Source organism: Poecile atricapillus, chromosome 4 (assembly GCF_030490865.1).
Source record: "Poecile atricapillus isolate bPoeAtr1 chromosome 4, bPoeAtr1.hap1, whole genome shotgun sequence".
Lineage (NCBI taxonomy): Eukaryota > Metazoa > Chordata > Aves > Passeriformes > Paridae > Poecile > Poecile atricapillus.
The window spans coordinates 73,717,824-73,732,220 of NC_081252.1; the positions used below are offsets into that span (position 1 = coordinate 73,717,824).

Below are 14,397 nucleotides of genomic sequence, written 5' to 3' on the forward strand. Positions count from 1 at the left end.
GCAAAGGTTTGGGGGTCACAAGGAGGTGGGACCTGCTCTGGACACCTGACCAAACATCAGGTGCCATCTCAGGTGTGGATTTTCCTGATCTAACGCTGTTCTCCCCCAAATCCCACAGGAACAGTACGAATTCTGCTACAAGGTGGTGCAGGAATACATCGACGCCTTCTCAGACTACGCCAACTTCAAGTGAAGAAAAACAGGAACAAAAATCCACACCCACCCCTCCCCCTCAAAACAAATGACAGAAGAGTTGCCTTCTTTAATATTTTGTAATATTCTGTTTGTTAATATACCCCCCCAAACAAAAAAAAAAAACAAAACTATGTGTATATATCTTAACTGTTTTAGAGGTTGGTACCATAAGCTTCATATTAGCTGGAGATTTTATATGTAGCAAAGTGTTAGTGCAGATACTGTTGGCTCCTTTTTTTCCAATGTTTTATTGGGGAATTAAATAGCGTGATGTTTGGATTAATATTGTCATACCATCTCTCTTCTGGAGAGTTGATACAGGCTGTTATTTTGTTTGTAAATCTTTTTTTTTTTTTTTTTTTCCCTTGAGGGAGTAAAGCCTTTTTAAAAAAAAAAAAAAAAAAAAGGAAAGAAAGATATCTTGGATCTCATCTGAAAAAAAAAAAACAAACCCAAACCCCTCACCCAACCCCACCAGCACAAGCTTTTCCAAACCTGCAGGGAAATGGTTTCACATTTTTCTGCTGGTCAGCTCTTAAAAAAAAAAAAAAATAAGGAGAAAAAAAGAAAAAAAGCTCATCCTGTGTGTGTGTTTATATATAAATACCCTCATTTTTGTACCAAAAGCTAAAGACCTTCCTCCCTCAGGGTCAGGCCACCATGTGCTGCTGGTTTGGAAACTAATTACCACACAGCAGAGCCCAAATGTTGGGATTTCAACCCCAAAAAAGCAAACCCCAGGAAAACAAAAGGATTTTTTCTGCTTGAAGGAAAGGTCTGTGTGTTTGGAGCTGGATTTTAGAGCAGGGGTTGGGGTTGGTGCTCTGGCCCTGAGCTGAGGGTGATCACAGTGGCCCTGCCATCCCTGCTGGGGCTCTTTGGACCAGGTGAGCTCCATCCCCAGCTGCTCCAGGGAATGTCAGATGGTTTTTCCTGGCATCCTGAGATCACAGAATGGAGGAACAGTTTAGGGTGGATCTCATAGAATATCCAGTTCCACCTCTGCCATGGGCAGGGACACTTCACACTATCCCAGGGTGCTCCAAGCCCTGTCCAGCCTGGCCTTGGACGCTTCCAGGGATCCAGGGGCAGCCACAGCTTCTCCTCCTCACCCTGACAGGGAAGGATTTCTCCCAAAAAACTCCAGGCCTGCTTTCTTTCAAGAAGAATCCAAAGGGGCAAGAAATATCCTGAGGCCCAGGGGTGCAGCAGTTGTATATTAGGAAAAAAAACAAAACCAAAACAGGTTAATATGGTTGATTTTAGTATTTTCTTTCTTATAAAGGAGTGCCTGAGGAAGCACCTTCCTTGCTCCTCCTGCAGTCAGGGGCACCAGGCTAATGGGGGGAGCTCCATCCCCACTGCAGGCACTGGGAGAACTGGTTTGGAGCAGAGGTTTCACGCCAGGGGCTTCTCTGGACACTCCAACAGTGATGGGGAGCACAGGGTGGGTGGCACGGCCCAGGAATGTTGACAGGTCTGCCCAGGGCTGTCCTAGACTCAGGATATGGGGTTGAAATCTAGGAAATTATGGGTAAAAACAGCCCATGAGTCAGAGTATCTCAAGTTTTTCAGCTTTTTCCATCCAGGGAAGATTCACAGGGGGGTTCAGTGGAGGCACACAGGCAAGGGGGCACCCTCAGCCACACCAAACACCCCCAAAATTTGCTTTGCTGCTGCCATCATCCCCACTCCATCACCTGGTACCCCTCATCAGCCCCAACATCACCCCACTGCTAATAAATTCCAACTCCTAAATTTTAGGGGCTTTGAGCCAAGGCTGTCAGTCACACTCAGAAATAAATGTGGTGACCCCAAAGAAATGGGGACCCTCCTTGAACAGGGGGGCTTCATCTGTCCCCACAGATGCTCCACCCAGGAACACGGACCACCCCAACAAGTCCCTCCATCCCACTCCTCCCTGGTGCTCTCAAGGAGTTTTCCCCCTTTTTTCTTCATTCCCGGGATCCCAGGGGGCCTGGAGAAGTTTTGGGTTTGGGGAGCTGCCTTGAACTTTTGCCACAGCATCTGCCCTGGCCCCATCCTGCATCCAACTGCAAATATCAGAGAGATGAGCAGCTGCTGGACATAATCCAGAGCCAGATCCTGCCTAAATCCCCTTCCCGAGCTCTGCCACATGCCCTGAGCTGGGAGCTGTGGGCTCCATGGCCATTGCCAGCATCCAGCCCCAGTTTGGGGGTGACAAGTCTGAAATGGGGGGAGAACCGGGGAAATGGGGGCTGGGGTGGGTAGGGAAACTGAGGCACGGGAAATTTGCTCCCCTCCTTTCAACAAGAGCATCCCTGGATCTGCAGAGGAGCCATGTGGATCCATCCCTTTCCCAGCTGCCAGGAAATGGGAAATGAGCCCGTTCTGGGGGGGTCCCCAGCCCTGGGTGATGGAGAATCCCCAAAACGGGGTGTCGGGGTGCTGAACTGCGGTGCCGAGGGGATTTGGAGGGGAAGGAGGGGTTGGACACCGGCACGGGGAGGCCGATGCCATCAGCGAGGTCACGGTCCCCCGTGGGAACGGTGGCCAGGCCGACGTCATTGTCACCGAGCCCTTCAAATAGCGCTGCCCGGCCGGGCGGCCACTGCTCCGGTCCCGGTCACCGCTCCGGTCCCGGTCACCGCTCCGGTCCCCGGTCACCGGCACCACCGGCACCTGCCCGCCCAGGTGAGGCTGCCCGGCCACGGGATGGGCTGGCCCCCGGGGTGGGGGGTCCTGCTTGCCCCAAATCACACCCCAATGCGGGGTTGGAGGGACTGTCCATGCTAGATCTAAGCTCCAGCATCACCCCGGAGTGCTGAGCCCCTCCGGCTTCTACAGCGCCAAAGGGAACCCAGAGGTGCTCATTCCCTCTGGATCTGCATCCCAAACGCACCCCAAAGAGATGCTGGCTCATCCCCTCCAGCATCTGCATCCCAAACCCACCCCAGCACCACCCATGGGTGTTCATCCCCTCTGGATCTCCATCCCTCCCACTCAACCCCTGAGGTTCTGCTGGACCCAAACCACCCCAGGCAGCGCCCACGGGTGCTCAACCCTCCCGCACCCCCCGGGGGTGTCCCTGGAGTGGATACCGGAGGGACAGGGCCGCCTGTGTCCCCGCAGCCCCCCGGCCATGGCACCCCGAGGGTCGCTGCTGCTGCTGGCGCTGGTGATGCTGAGCTGCGCCCTGCCCCGCGGCCGCGGCCAGCACTGGTCCCACGGCTGGTACCCGGGGGGCAAGCGGGACCTCCGGACCCCCAACAACCCCCAGGTAGGGTGTCCCCCGCGGCTCATCCCCCTCCAGGTCATTCCCTTCCCTCCCGGGGTGATTCCCACCCACCCTGGCTGTGTCCCCGGGGTTTGTGCCCCCCCATCCCCCGGGGTAAAAACCCCCCGCTTCTGGGGTTATAATCCTTCTGGGATTTGCCCCCACCCCGAGGTAGACTGCTCCAAATTATCCTCCCTGGATTATAACCCCGGGAAATGATGTCCCCGATTATCTCCCCGCCGAGTTCTTGGATTTATCCCCGCCCCAGATTAAACCCCACTCCGGTTTTATCACCCCACGGGCTATAATCCCCCCAGGTTATCCCCCTTCCTGAATTATCTGGATTTATCACCCCCATGGGCTATAATCCCCCCAGGTTATCCCCCTCCCTGAATTATCTGGATTTATCACCCCCATGGGCTATAATCCCCCCTGAATTATCCCCCCCTCCAGATTATCCCCCCTTTTCCAGCGGTTATTTTCCCCACCGATTTACCTTCCTTCCCGAATCCCCCGCAGTTTATCCACCCTGGAATTCTCCCCACCCGCGGGGTGATCCCCCCATCCCGGCTGGTTTTCCCCCCACGGGTGTCCCCCTTTTTCCCCCCTCCCGCAGGTCCCGTCCCCTCTCGGGCGCTGCCGTCCCCTCCCGTGTCCCCTCCGGAGGGCAGAGCCGCTGCCGGTGAGCAGGAACGGGGCCGGGGGGTCCTGGGGGGGTCCCCGGGACCGGGACTGACCGATGCCCCACGCGGGACCGAGCCGGGACCCCCCCGCGGGGAATAAAGGGGCTGGGGGGGATTTGTGTGCAGTGATGGTGATGGGGGTCCCGCGGGGGGCTCGGGGGAGGGCTGGCATGTGTCCCATGGTGTCCCTTAGGGATGCCATCTGTCCCGTGGGTGGGATTGGTGTCCCCAGGGGGGGCTCTGTCTCCTGGGGGTGCTGGGTCCCGGGGGGCTGCGCTGTTCCTTGCGATGGGGGTCGGGAGTGGCGGTGTCCGATGCCAGGGGGCTGAGTCCTTTGGGGTGCCGCGTGTCGTGGGCAGATGTTCCCTCGGGGGAACCCCTGTTCCTTAGGGGGATCCCCTGTTCCCTGGTGGGATCCCCTGTTCCCTGGGGGTATCCCCTGTTCCTTAGGGGTATCCCCTGTTCCCTGGTGGGATCCCCTGTTCCTCAGGGGTTCTGCGTTCCGTGTCCCGTGTCCGTGGGGGTGGCAGCTTCACAAGGGGGGGGGAGGGAGGTCTCTGCCCCATGTGTGTCCCTGCCCCATGGGGGTCTCTGCCCCACTGGTGTCCCTGTCCGTGTGTCCCACGGCTATCCCTGTCCCCTGCAGGGTGTTCCTGTCCCATAGGTGTCCCTGTCCCCTGCAGGGTGTCCCTGCCCCACTGGTGTCCCTGTCCCCTGCAGGGTGTCCCTGTCCCATAGGTGTCCCTGTCCCCTGCAGGGTGTTCCTGTCCCACTGGTGTCCGTGTCCGTGTCCCTGTCCCCCTCCCCTCCCCGCCTCCATTTCCCATCAGGCCCCGCTCCCTCCTCCCTTCCCGTGGCGCCGCGCGCGCGCGCCCGGGCCGTGACGTCATTCCGCGCCGTGACGTCACTGCTGCGCCGCCATGCTGCCGGCGCTGAGGCGCTGCCGCCCGGGGCCCGTCCCGCTCCCGGCCCTGGCGGCCGCGCTGGGAGCCGGCCCCTTCCCGGGGCTCTGTCCCGGCCCCTTCCCGGGGCTCTGTCCCGCCTGGTCCCCGCGGGCGGTGCCGGCGCGGGGCCGCAAGACGCGGCACGACCCCCCCGCCAAGTCCAAGGCGGGCCGGGTGAAGATGCCGCCGCCCGTGGACCCCGAGGAGCTGCTGGTGGTGCTGGAGCGGTACCGGCAGCACCGGCTGGTGCTCAGCGCCCTCCGGTACGGGAGGGGACGGAGATGGGGTTGTGGGGCAGGTCCGGGTTGGGCTGTGGCGATGGAGATGGGGGGGCTGCTGTGGGGCAGGGGAGTATTGGGGGGCTGCTGTGGGGCAGGGGAGTGTTGGGGAGCTGCTGTGGGGCAGGGGAGTGTTGGGCTTCTGTGGGGCAGAGGAGTGCTGGGGGGCTGCTGTGGGGCACAGGAGTGTTGGGTTGCTGTGGGGCAGAGGAGTGTTGGGCTGCTGTGGGGCAGAGGAGTGCTGGGGGGCTGCTGTGGGGCAGGGGAGTGTTGGGGGACTGCTGTGGGGCACAGGAGTATTGGGGGGCTGCTGTGGGGCAGGGGAGTGTTGGGGAGCTGCTGTGGGGCACAGGAGTGTTGGGGGGCTGCTGTGGGGCAGGGGAGTGTTGGGGGGCAGGGGAAGGTCGATATGGGTTGGTGTGGGGCTGGTTGTGGGGCAGAGGGCTGGGGGGTGGTTGTGGGTTTGGGTGAGGCTCTGGCTGTGGGGCAGGGGAGGGTTGAAGGGATGAATGCAGGGCAGAGTGTGGGGTTTCTGGGGGTCACTGCGCTGGGTGAAGGTTTGGCTGGAGGGTGGGCTCTAGGTGTGGGGCTGTGAGGCTGCCGTGGGGCAGGGGAAGGTTGGGGTTGGCCGTGGCTCTGGGTATGGAGTTGGAGGCTGGGTAAGGTTCTGGGGGGCTGGTGTGGAACAAGAGAGGGTTGGGGGCTGGCTGTGGGGCTGGCTGTGGGGTGGGAAGCTGGATGTGGGGCTGTGAGGCAGGGGAGTGTCGAGCTTGTGGCCATTTGGGGCTGCTGTGAGGGACAGGGCTGGCTCTGGGGCAGGGGGCTGGTTGTGGGGCAGTGGAGGGTTGGGTCGGGGCCACTTTGTGACAGGAGCAGGTAGATCCTGGGACACCGGGGGGTAGGGAGGGGTGGTGGGGCTTGGAGCGATGAGGGGCAGGGGAGGGTCAGGGTGCTGGGACTGGGGGCACTGTGGGGCAGGGTTGTGGGGCAGGAGCTCAATGCCCTCCCCTGCTCCTGACAGGGCAGAGTTCAGGGCTGAGGTGCTGCAGAAGAAGCAGGAGGAGCGCCTGGCTGCCGAGCCCTCCGTGGAGGAGCTGGAGGAGCACCGGCGCCTGATGGCCTGGAACGATGAGGAGAACGCCCGGCAGCGGGCACGCAGGTCAGCAGGGCCAGGGACACACTGCCCTGCCCAGCTGTGACTTCTGTTCAGGCAGAACTGAACTCACAGTCTGCTCTGATGTTTACAGAGGAGCTTGGGCAGGGTCAGTCTGGGCTGGGTTAGGGGCTGGTTCATGGCCGGGCCCGGAGACTGGTGGGGAATGGTCACATCCAGTCACCAGTGGTGTCCCCAGGGATCAGGGCTGGGCCCAGCCCTGTTTAACGTCTTTGTTGATGATCTGGGTGAGGGGATCGAGTTCACCATCAGCACATTTGCAGATGGCACCAAGCTGGGTGTGTGGATCTGCTGCACAGGGACCTGCACAGGCTGGACCCAGGGGCTGAACCCAAGGATTTGAGGTTTAACAACACCAAGTGTGGGGTCCTGCACTTTGGGCACAACAACCCCTGCATGCTCCAGACTGGGGACAGAGTGGCTGGACAGCAGCCAGGCAGAAAGGGACCTGGGGCACTGATGGGACAGCAGGGTGGGCATGAGCCAGCAGAGTGCCCAGGTAGCCAAGAAAGCCAATGGCTCCTGGCCTGGATCAGGAATGGTGTCACCAGCAGGAGCAGGGAAGGGATTCTTCCCCTGTGCTCGGCACTGGTGAGGCCACACCTCAAGTGCTGTGTCCAGTTCTGGGCCCCTCAGTTTAGGATGGATGTTGAGATGCTGGAGAATGTCCAGGGAAAAGCAGCAAAGCTGGGGAGGGGTCTGGGACACAAGTCCTGGTAGGAGCAGCTGGGGGGGCTCAGCCTGGGGAAAAGGAGGCTCAAGGGAGACCTTGTCACTTTCCACAACTTCCTGACAGGAGAGTGCAGCCAGGATGGGTCAGGATCTGCTCCCTGGGAGCAGAGGACAAGAGGACACAGCCTTTTCCACCCTAACTGATTCTGTGATTCTGGGAAATCCTGACCTTTTAAAATAAATCTGCCTGTGCAGCTATTGTGGTTCCTGTGCCTTTTGCTGCTGAGGGCGAAGTCAAGGTGCTCTGGGCAGCCTCCTGCTCTCCTGTGGGAGGTGTGCTCTCCTCATCTGTCAGATTTTCCTTTCTGTCTGGCAGAGAGGAGAGATTCAGGAAAGAAGAGGAGGAGCAGAAGAGGAGGAAGTTCGAGATTGCGGAGAAACGGGCCAGGAAAATGGAGGCTTTCCTGGAGGAGAAGGAGAAGGAGGTTCTCCAGCTGCAGGTAAGAGCAGCTGCTGCCTCCTGGGAACCAGGCTGCCAGAATTCCCTGCCAGGGAGCCATGTGGAAGCCGTGGGCTTGTTTTCCACAGATTTTTCAGTTGGCAGCTGGGAACGCGAGTGTCGGCACCTTCCAGGGGTGTTGACAGCGCGTGGATGGGAGACAGCTCGAGCCAGAACTCTGGGAACAGGGTGGGATAATCCTAAGGGGATAATCCTTGTCCTTTGGTTCAGGAGGAAGCCAAAAACTTCATCACCCCCGAGAACCTGGAGGCACGGATCGAGGAGTGCCTGGACAACCCACGGAACTACAACTTCGCCATCGACAAGGACGGGCGGATCGTCAAACGCACGGTGCTGTCCTAGCAGCCCTGGCATGGGGCTCCTGGCCTGGCTTGTGTCCAGGGGCCCCCCAGACAACACAGATCCTTCTTTGAATGTATAAATCGACAACAGGAGTGGTGGAGAAAGGCCACAGATCTGGCTGTGCTGCTTCCAAAGGGTTAATGCCTGCGGGAGAGGGGGTGAGGGGAAACTTGGAGGCTCCAGCAGCCTGGCTCAGCCCTGTTGCTGTGCCTGTGATCCCACCTCCCACGTGTTTGGATCCCTCCTGCCTTCACACAGCATGTGGGGAGGAGCAGGAGCGGTCCTGAAACAGAGCCTGGCTCTGAGCTCCCCGCTGTCAGCTCCTCTGGATGCTTCCAAAGGCAAACGAGGGCTGAATGAATTTGTAGGAAACACTGACCTTCCCTTTTTTTGTTGTTGGGGGAAGGAATTAATTGTAATTCACACTTTAAACCGTCCTTTGCACATCTTTTGGTGTGGCTGAATAAGAAAATGTCTGAATGATCCAGGATTTCTGGTGTCTCCTTATTCCTCCCTTCAGGCTTTATTTATTCGTCACCTGGAGCTGAAGGTGTAGAAAAAATGATAATGACTGTGGGTGTTCTGGGTCGTTGGGGTCTTGCAGGCTGTCAGCCTTGTCCTAAAATAATCTGGTTTTGGGCTGCCCAGCGTTGAGCATTGATTGTGCTGTGGTTCAGCCATGGTCTGCAGGTCCCCCTCCCTCCCTCCCTCAGTTAATTGACCTGAAATCCTCACTTTTTACTTCCACTTTTCCCTAAAAGTGTCTTCTCCCGAGCCTGCCCCTCAACCAGGCGAGCACACAAAACTCACAGAGTTCTGTCTGGGTGGTTTTTCTGTCCAAGTTTTATTTCTAATGAAGCTCATCACTTCAGTCTGAGTCACAGCCTGGGCTGGGGCTGGGACAGTGATGGATGCGGGATCCTGCAGATTCTCTGCTGGGTGGGCTACACAAACAGCATCTCCTGGTCACAGGACGAGTCAGTGCCACAGCCCTCTGAGAGGAGAGAGGGGGGAGTGTGGTGTGAAACCAGACAGCACCAACCAGACCCCAGGGACCCCCCAAAACGGGCCCCAGAGACCCCCAAAACAGCCCCCAGAGATCTCTCAACCAGCCCCCAGGGACCCCCAAAAACAACCCCCAGGAGCCCCCAAAAACAGCCCCCAGAGATCCCCAAAAACAACCCCCAGGGACCCCCAAAAACAGCTCCCAGAGATCTCTGAACCAGCCCCCAGAAATCCCCAAAAACAGCTCCCAGGGACCCCTGAACCAGCCCCCAGGGACCCCCTGGCGCTGGGGTTTATTGAGCTCGTGTTCACTCCATTCTCTGATGCTTCCCGGGATTTATAGCAGGATTTCTGGTAGTTTTGATTCAGGGAGGAGGGTGGAATTTTGAGAAAAACGAGAGCAGGAGGGGATGTGGGTCTTGCACTTGCTCGGCCCCCACAATTTGTTGGTGCCTGCTTCCCCCCACCCCAAACCCTCGCGGTCTCATCCCTTCCCTGGGGTCTGGATGGGTCATGGAGCGTGCTCTGGCTGTCACAGCCATGGACGGGTACACGCGTGGGACACGGACAATCCCTTGGGCACCCTCCCCTCTCCCCCTGTTGTGTAAAAGCCTGAATTCCCTCCCGGCTGTGCGAGGGCTCCGTGCAGGAACCCCGGGATGCCGAGCCGCGCTCACCGGTGCTGCAGCAGATGCCGGGAGCGGCGCAGCTCCCTCCGGAGCCGCAGGCTTTGTGTCCCGACTCGCAGGGGGTGGGCAGGAAGTTTTCCTCCTGGCAGCGCAGCGTTTCCGAGGTGCCGATGTAGCAGCCCAGCTCCTCCCCGCAGCAGATGTTGGGCCCGAAGCAGTGGCCCTTGTTCCGGGGACCGCAGGGCAGGCACTGCTCGGAAAACAGGAGGGAAGAAGGTTGGGAGAAGGGAAGGATGGGGCTGGGAGTGCTCCGAGCCCTCCAGGACCCACCTTCCTGATGTCCATGTCCAGCACAGCGCGTTTGCCCCCGATGGGGCAGTTCTGGATGTAGCAAGCGGAGGAGAGAGCCAGGAGCCCCAGGAGGCAGAGGGCCAGAGCCTTGCAGGACATAGTGGCGGGACGGGGGATTTTTGGCTGCTCATCCCAACCGCTGGCCCTGTTTTTATAGTCCTGGCTCCTGCTTAGGGATTCCAGCACCGGCGTCACCCGTGTTCCTTAAAAACCACAAGGCATTGCTTCCCACAGCAGAGGGCTCAGCTAATAGCCAGAGGTCGAGGACGTGAGGTCAAGGACAAGGTGTTGGTTTTCTCCTCCGTGATAAGTCCAGCGGTGACGGGGACGTGTGGAGGTTGTGGATGGAGCTGGATGAACGTGTGGAGGTTGTGGATGGAGCTGGATGAACGTGTGGAGGTTGTGGATGGAGCTGGATGAACGTGTGGAGGTTGTGGATGGAGCAGGATGAACGTGTGGAGGTTGTGGGTGAAGCAGGATTGACATGTGGAGGTTGTGGATGGAGTCTGGGGCTTGGGTCCCCTCTCCACCGGCCACTTGAGGCTGCTGAGGTGTGGTGTGTCCCGTTGGGAACCTCTCTGGCATGGAGGGGGTAGGGATGAAGGAAGGCAGCTGCAGGTGGGATGTGTCCACCCAGGAGCGGGGTGAGAGGGGTGTGTGCTTCCCTTGGCTTCAAATCCCTCTGGGTGGGAGGAAGCGATGCCCTGTCCTCTGGGATCATCCATGGGATCTGGGGTGGGGAATGTTGGCCCTGTCCACCCCTCTGTGCCTGGCCTTTGGGGCTCAGCACTGGGCTCATCCCGCTCTGGGACGATGATGACACCCGTCCACCCACCCATGTTCATCCGACAGACACATGAGAACACCAAACCTCCTGGGAAAAAGCCTAAAATCCCAAATTTCCCCCCTGCTTCTCCTTGGAGGTGCACACAGGGATTGAATGTGGTGTCCTGAGCCACATCACCAGCAGACAAACACCCCTCCTCCCCGAGAAGCAGCGCCGAGGATGAGGCTGAAGGCTGACGCAACCGCCCAGGGTCCTGCTCACCCCAGCCCTTTGCCTTCCTTATCCCAATTAGGAGCTCCCCAGCTTGAATAAATTTCCCTGCTGAAGACAAAACTTGACGTCCACTGAGATCATTACCCTCACTGGCATAATTGGGAATTAGGCAGCCCAGAGCTGGACAGCCGTGACCTTTTCCTGTCCCTCTGGCTTGCTTCAAAATCCACCACTTAGTGTGAGGGCAGCCAGGTCCCTGTCACCCAGCCAGGGTCAGTCCCAGTCCCTGGACACGAGGCAGGCACTGGGATCCATGGGAATGGGGTGGAAATGGGGCTCAGCACCCGCTGTGTGCTGTCCCAGCAGCTCAGCTCCGCCTGCAGCACAGGGTGGAGGGAGGGAATTGTCACCCCAGAGCCCTGCAGGATGTGTCTCAGGCAGACAAGTGGGGTTGAAACCCGGTTATCAGTCCCTGCTGCTTTTTGGGGACTCGATTTTTGCCTGATTTTGAGGTGTTTATCAGATGGAGCATTCCCAGCTCAGCCACAAACACCAGGTGCTGCAGGAATGTTGGGGGTTCACATCCTGCATTTTGGAAAAGTCCGAGCGCTAGAGCTGGGCTGAAAGCCCAATTCCCTCATCCCAGTTTGGAGTCCCCCACCCCATGCTGGTGTCACCCTTTTCCCAATGATTTTGGGGTGCTTTGGGGTCGGACCCCTCCCCAGGGCTGGGATAAGGGGCTGGCTGTGGGAAGCAGATCCTGATCAATCCTGCATCCCCTGGATCAATCCTGCATCCCCTGCGGGGTGCGGGGAGCCGCAGGATGGATCCTGCCGGTGTCAGGGAGCTCCACCTCCCCGGAGGTGCCACCTCCCTCAGGGACAGTATAAAGGACGAGCTGTCCCCTGTGCTGTGGCCAGTCCCAGCCCGGAGAGACTCGGAGCAAGGACCCTGCAGGGTAAGAGAGCTGGGAGAGGGTTGGGATAACGGGACCCCAAATTTCGGGGGGTGGCTGTGGGATAACGGGCACTGGTCCTCCCTGTCGGTGTCCAGAGGGGATGGAGAAAGATGAGACCAGCCCTGGAGGGGATCTTTGGAGCTGGGACTCCAAACCTCTCTGCTCTTGAGGGGTTTTGGGTGCTTTTCCTTACTTTTTTGTCATTTTTAGTAGATGCTGTGCTGATTCCTGAAGGCAGCGAGGCCCCAGATCTGCCCCAAAGAGGGGCTCGGCCACGAGGTAACGTGATGGTGGCACATCCCAGCTGTCCCCACTCTCCTGGGGGTGCTGCTGGGGCTCCTGGGTGGGACTCGATGGCCAGATCCCAAATCCCAGCTCTGCCTGAGCTCCTTCCCCTGGGAGCCACAAGGATGGGGCCAAATCCAGCCAAACCTCCGTGGGGATTTGGGAACAGGAGATCCTCCAACACCCCCACCCTGATCCCCTGGAGCCCCCACGAGCCACCCGCAGTGCCCAGGACGAGGCCACCACAGTGCACGAGGACTTTTATTGGGTCTCGTATGTACAGAGCTGGGCTGGGGGCGTGGGGCAGGGCAGGGGGGACTCCCCAGGGGCTGGCTCAGAGCAGGGGGTGCTTGCCCTGCTGCTGCTGCCGGTTTGCCAAGTGCATGAGCTTGAGGAGCAGATCTCCGGCCGAGCCATCCAGCACCGTCAGGTTCTTCTCCTCCGCCGCCTCCTGAGCGCTGTCGCTGCCCTCGTCCAGGCAGGCGGTGTCCATGGAGCACGTCTCTGCCGCAGGGAGCAAAAGGCGGCGGTGGAACAGATTATTTGGGGTCATCAGGGGGTTGTTTGAGGCTGGGGAAGGGGTTGGTGGCAGTCAGGGGGCCCCGCACTGTTGGTGCTCCGGTTTTGTCTCTGCCCTTAAGCAGGGAGCGGGGCTGGATTTTCTGGCACTTCAGGGGGGTTGTGCTGGCCAGGAAAAAACTCATGGTGGGTCAGGAAGGAGCCCCGAGCCCAGTCCTTTAGAATCAGAATGGTTTGGGTGGGAAGGGACCTTCTAAGACCATCTTGTCCCCCCTCTGCCCCGGGCAGGGACACCTTCCACTGTCCCAAGATTGCTCCAAGCCCCGTCCAGCCTGGCCCTGGGCACTTCCAGGGATCCAGGGGCAGCCACAGCTTCACTGGGCACCCTGTTCCAGGCCCTCCCCACCCTCACAGGGAACAATTCCTTCCTTCCAGTCAGCCTGAATCCAACCATCCCCAAACCATCTCCGAATGGCGCCAACACCGCTTCCACCCCGTGCCTCAGTTTCCCCCCGCTATGACCAAACCACACCACCATAGAAGCGTTACCTGAAGAGTTCTTCCCCTCGCCACCCACCCCATGCTCCCCACCCACCCCAAGCTCCCCGTGTCACGGTGTCCGTGGCCCGGTTACCGGCGGTGCAGCAGATGCCGGGCGCGGCGCAGCGGCCCCCGGCCCCGCAGGGCTGCCCGCCGGCCTGGCAGGGGGAGGGCAGGTAATCCTCCTCGGAGCAGCGCCGTGTCTCCGCCGTGCCCAGGTAGCAGCCCAGCTCCGCTCCGCAGCAGATGCCGGGCCCGAAGCAGTTCCCTCTGTTGCCGGGGCCGCAGGGCATGCACTGCGGGGAGGAGCTGCCTCAGTGCCCGCACCCCAAAAAACCCTTCCGCACCCCCTGCTAATAGAAACCCCTACGCAAACGCCCCGCTGGGTATGGAAAGCAGCTCCCCACCAGCCCCTCTTCCAGCTCCTGGAGGTGCCACACAGCAGCGGTGACCCTGTGTCCCCGCTTTGGGGTGTCCCCACCGTGACCTCGCTGTCCCCTCTCCATGCTCTGTCCTGTCCCGCAGGACGCTCTGCTGTGGCCAAACCCGAGCCTCTCCTCGAGGTGCCAGCAGCACTTTGGAGTGGTCACTGTTCCACCACCGCCCCATCACCCGCCCTTGGCCGTGTCCCCCAAAATCCCCCCAAAATCCGCCAAAATCCCCCCAAAATCCGCCGTGCTGCGGGGAGCGGGGCACATCCATCGGTACCCGCAGGTGTCGGGGAGCAGAGCACCCCAGCGAGCCCCTCCCGCAGCTCCGAGCCGTGTCCCGGGGCTCCCATCCCGTACCTGTCGCAGGGCTGTGTCGGCCAGAGCCCGCTTGCCGCCCCGGGGGCAGTTCTGGATGTAGCAGGCGGAGGACAAGGCGAGGAGGCAGAGGAAGGAGAGGGGCAGCGAAGGCTCTGCCATGGTGCAGGGTGCCCGCGGCCGTGCCAGGGGAAGCTGCTCCAGCTGCGTCTGGCCCCGTGCTGAGAGAGCTGCTATTTATGCTGCCATCACCCCTTCCCAGGGGAGGAGGAGGAGGAAGAAGAGGGATGGGTTGGG

General features: G+C 59.9%; 4 protein-coding genes across 5 annotated transcripts in view; 2 read left to right on the forward strand and 2 right to left on the reverse strand.

The window, feature by feature from the left end:
- PTPRA (protein tyrosine phosphatase receptor type A) overlaps positions 1–321 on the forward strand; it is a 114,639-nt gene extending 114,318 nt beyond the window's left edge. For both annotated transcript variants that reach the window (XM_058838378.1, XM_058838377.1), the window contains one exon: positions 119–321. In XM_058838378.1, the coding sequence (XP_058694361.1) occupies positions 119–193 (75 nt within the window). In that variant the 3' untranslated portion in view covers positions 194–321. The remainder of the gene's footprint in view (positions 1–118) is intronic.
- Positions 322–5,038: 4,717 nt separating this feature from the next.
- On the forward strand, positions 5,039–8,550 carry MRPS26 (mitochondrial ribosomal protein S26). Its single transcript, XM_058838396.1, has 4 exons — positions 5,039–5,344; positions 6,381–6,518; positions 7,582–7,705; positions 7,936–8,550. The coding sequence occupies exons 1-4, from the start codon at positions 5,058–5,060 to the stop codon at positions 8,065–8,067; spliced, it is 681 nt and encodes a 226-aa protein (XP_058694379.1). The 5' UTR covers positions 5,039–5,057; the 3' UTR covers positions 8,068–8,550.
- A 336-nt stretch (positions 8,551–8,886) lies between these two features.
- On the reverse strand, positions 8,887–10,400 carry LOC131579021 (neurophysin 1-like). Its single transcript, XM_058838406.1, has 3 exons — positions 10,032–10,400; positions 9,750–9,951; positions 8,887–9,061 (listed from the first exon to the last, which is right to left on the reverse strand). The coding sequence occupies exons 1-3, from the start codon at positions 10,149–10,151 to the stop codon at positions 9,012–9,014; spliced, it is 372 nt and encodes a 123-aa protein (XP_058694389.1). The 5' UTR covers positions 10,152–10,400; the 3' UTR covers positions 8,887–9,011.
- A 2,142-nt stretch (positions 10,401–12,542) lies between these two features.
- LOC131579020 (vasotocin-neurophysin VT) lies at positions 12,543–14,397 on the reverse strand. The gene is made up of 3 exons (XM_058838405.1): positions 14,143–14,397; positions 13,449–13,650; positions 12,543–12,799 (listed from the first exon to the last, which is right to left on the reverse strand). The coding sequence occupies exons 1-3, from the start codon at positions 14,260–14,262 to the stop codon at positions 12,630–12,632; spliced, it is 492 nt and encodes a 163-aa protein (XP_058694388.1). The 5' UTR covers positions 14,263–14,397; the 3' UTR covers positions 12,543–12,629.

Coding starts and splice junctions, on each gene's coding strand:
- MRPS26 (XM_058838396.1), top strand. CDS start 5,058: ATGCTGCCGGCGCTGAGGCGCTGCCGCCCGGGGCCCGTCCCGCTCCCG. Junction 5,345..6,380: donor CTGGTGCTCAGCGCCCTCCG/GTACGGGAGGGG, acceptor TGCTCCTGACAG/GGCAGAGTTCAGGGCTGAGG. Junction 6,519..7,581: donor GCCCGGCAGCGGGCACGCAG/GTCAGCAGGGCC, acceptor TCTGTCTGGCAG/AGAGGAGAGATTCAGGAAAG.
- LOC131579021 (XM_058838406.1), bottom strand. CDS start 10,151: ATGTCCTGCAAGGCTCTGGCCCTCTGCCTCCTGGGGCTCCTGGCTCTC. Junction 9,952..10,031: donor TGGACATGGACATCAGGAAG/GTGGGTCCTGGA, acceptor TTTTCCGAGCAG/TGCCTGCCCTGCGGTCCCCG. Junction 9,062..9,749: donor CGGCATCTGCTGCAGCACCG/GTGAGCGCGGCT, acceptor CTCTCCTCTCAG/AGGGCTGTGGCACTGACTCG.
- LOC131579020 (XM_058838405.1), bottom strand. CDS start 14,262: ATGGCAGAGCCTTCGCTGCCCCTCTCCTTCCTCTGCCTCCTCGCCTTG. Junction 13,651..14,142: donor CCGACACAGCCCTGCGACAG/GTACGGGATGGG, acceptor TCCTCCCCGCAG/TGCATGCCCTGCGGCCCCGG. Junction 12,800..13,448: donor CGGCATCTGCTGCACCGCCG/GTAACCGGGCCA, acceptor TCCCTGCGGCAG/AGACGTGCTCCATGGACACC.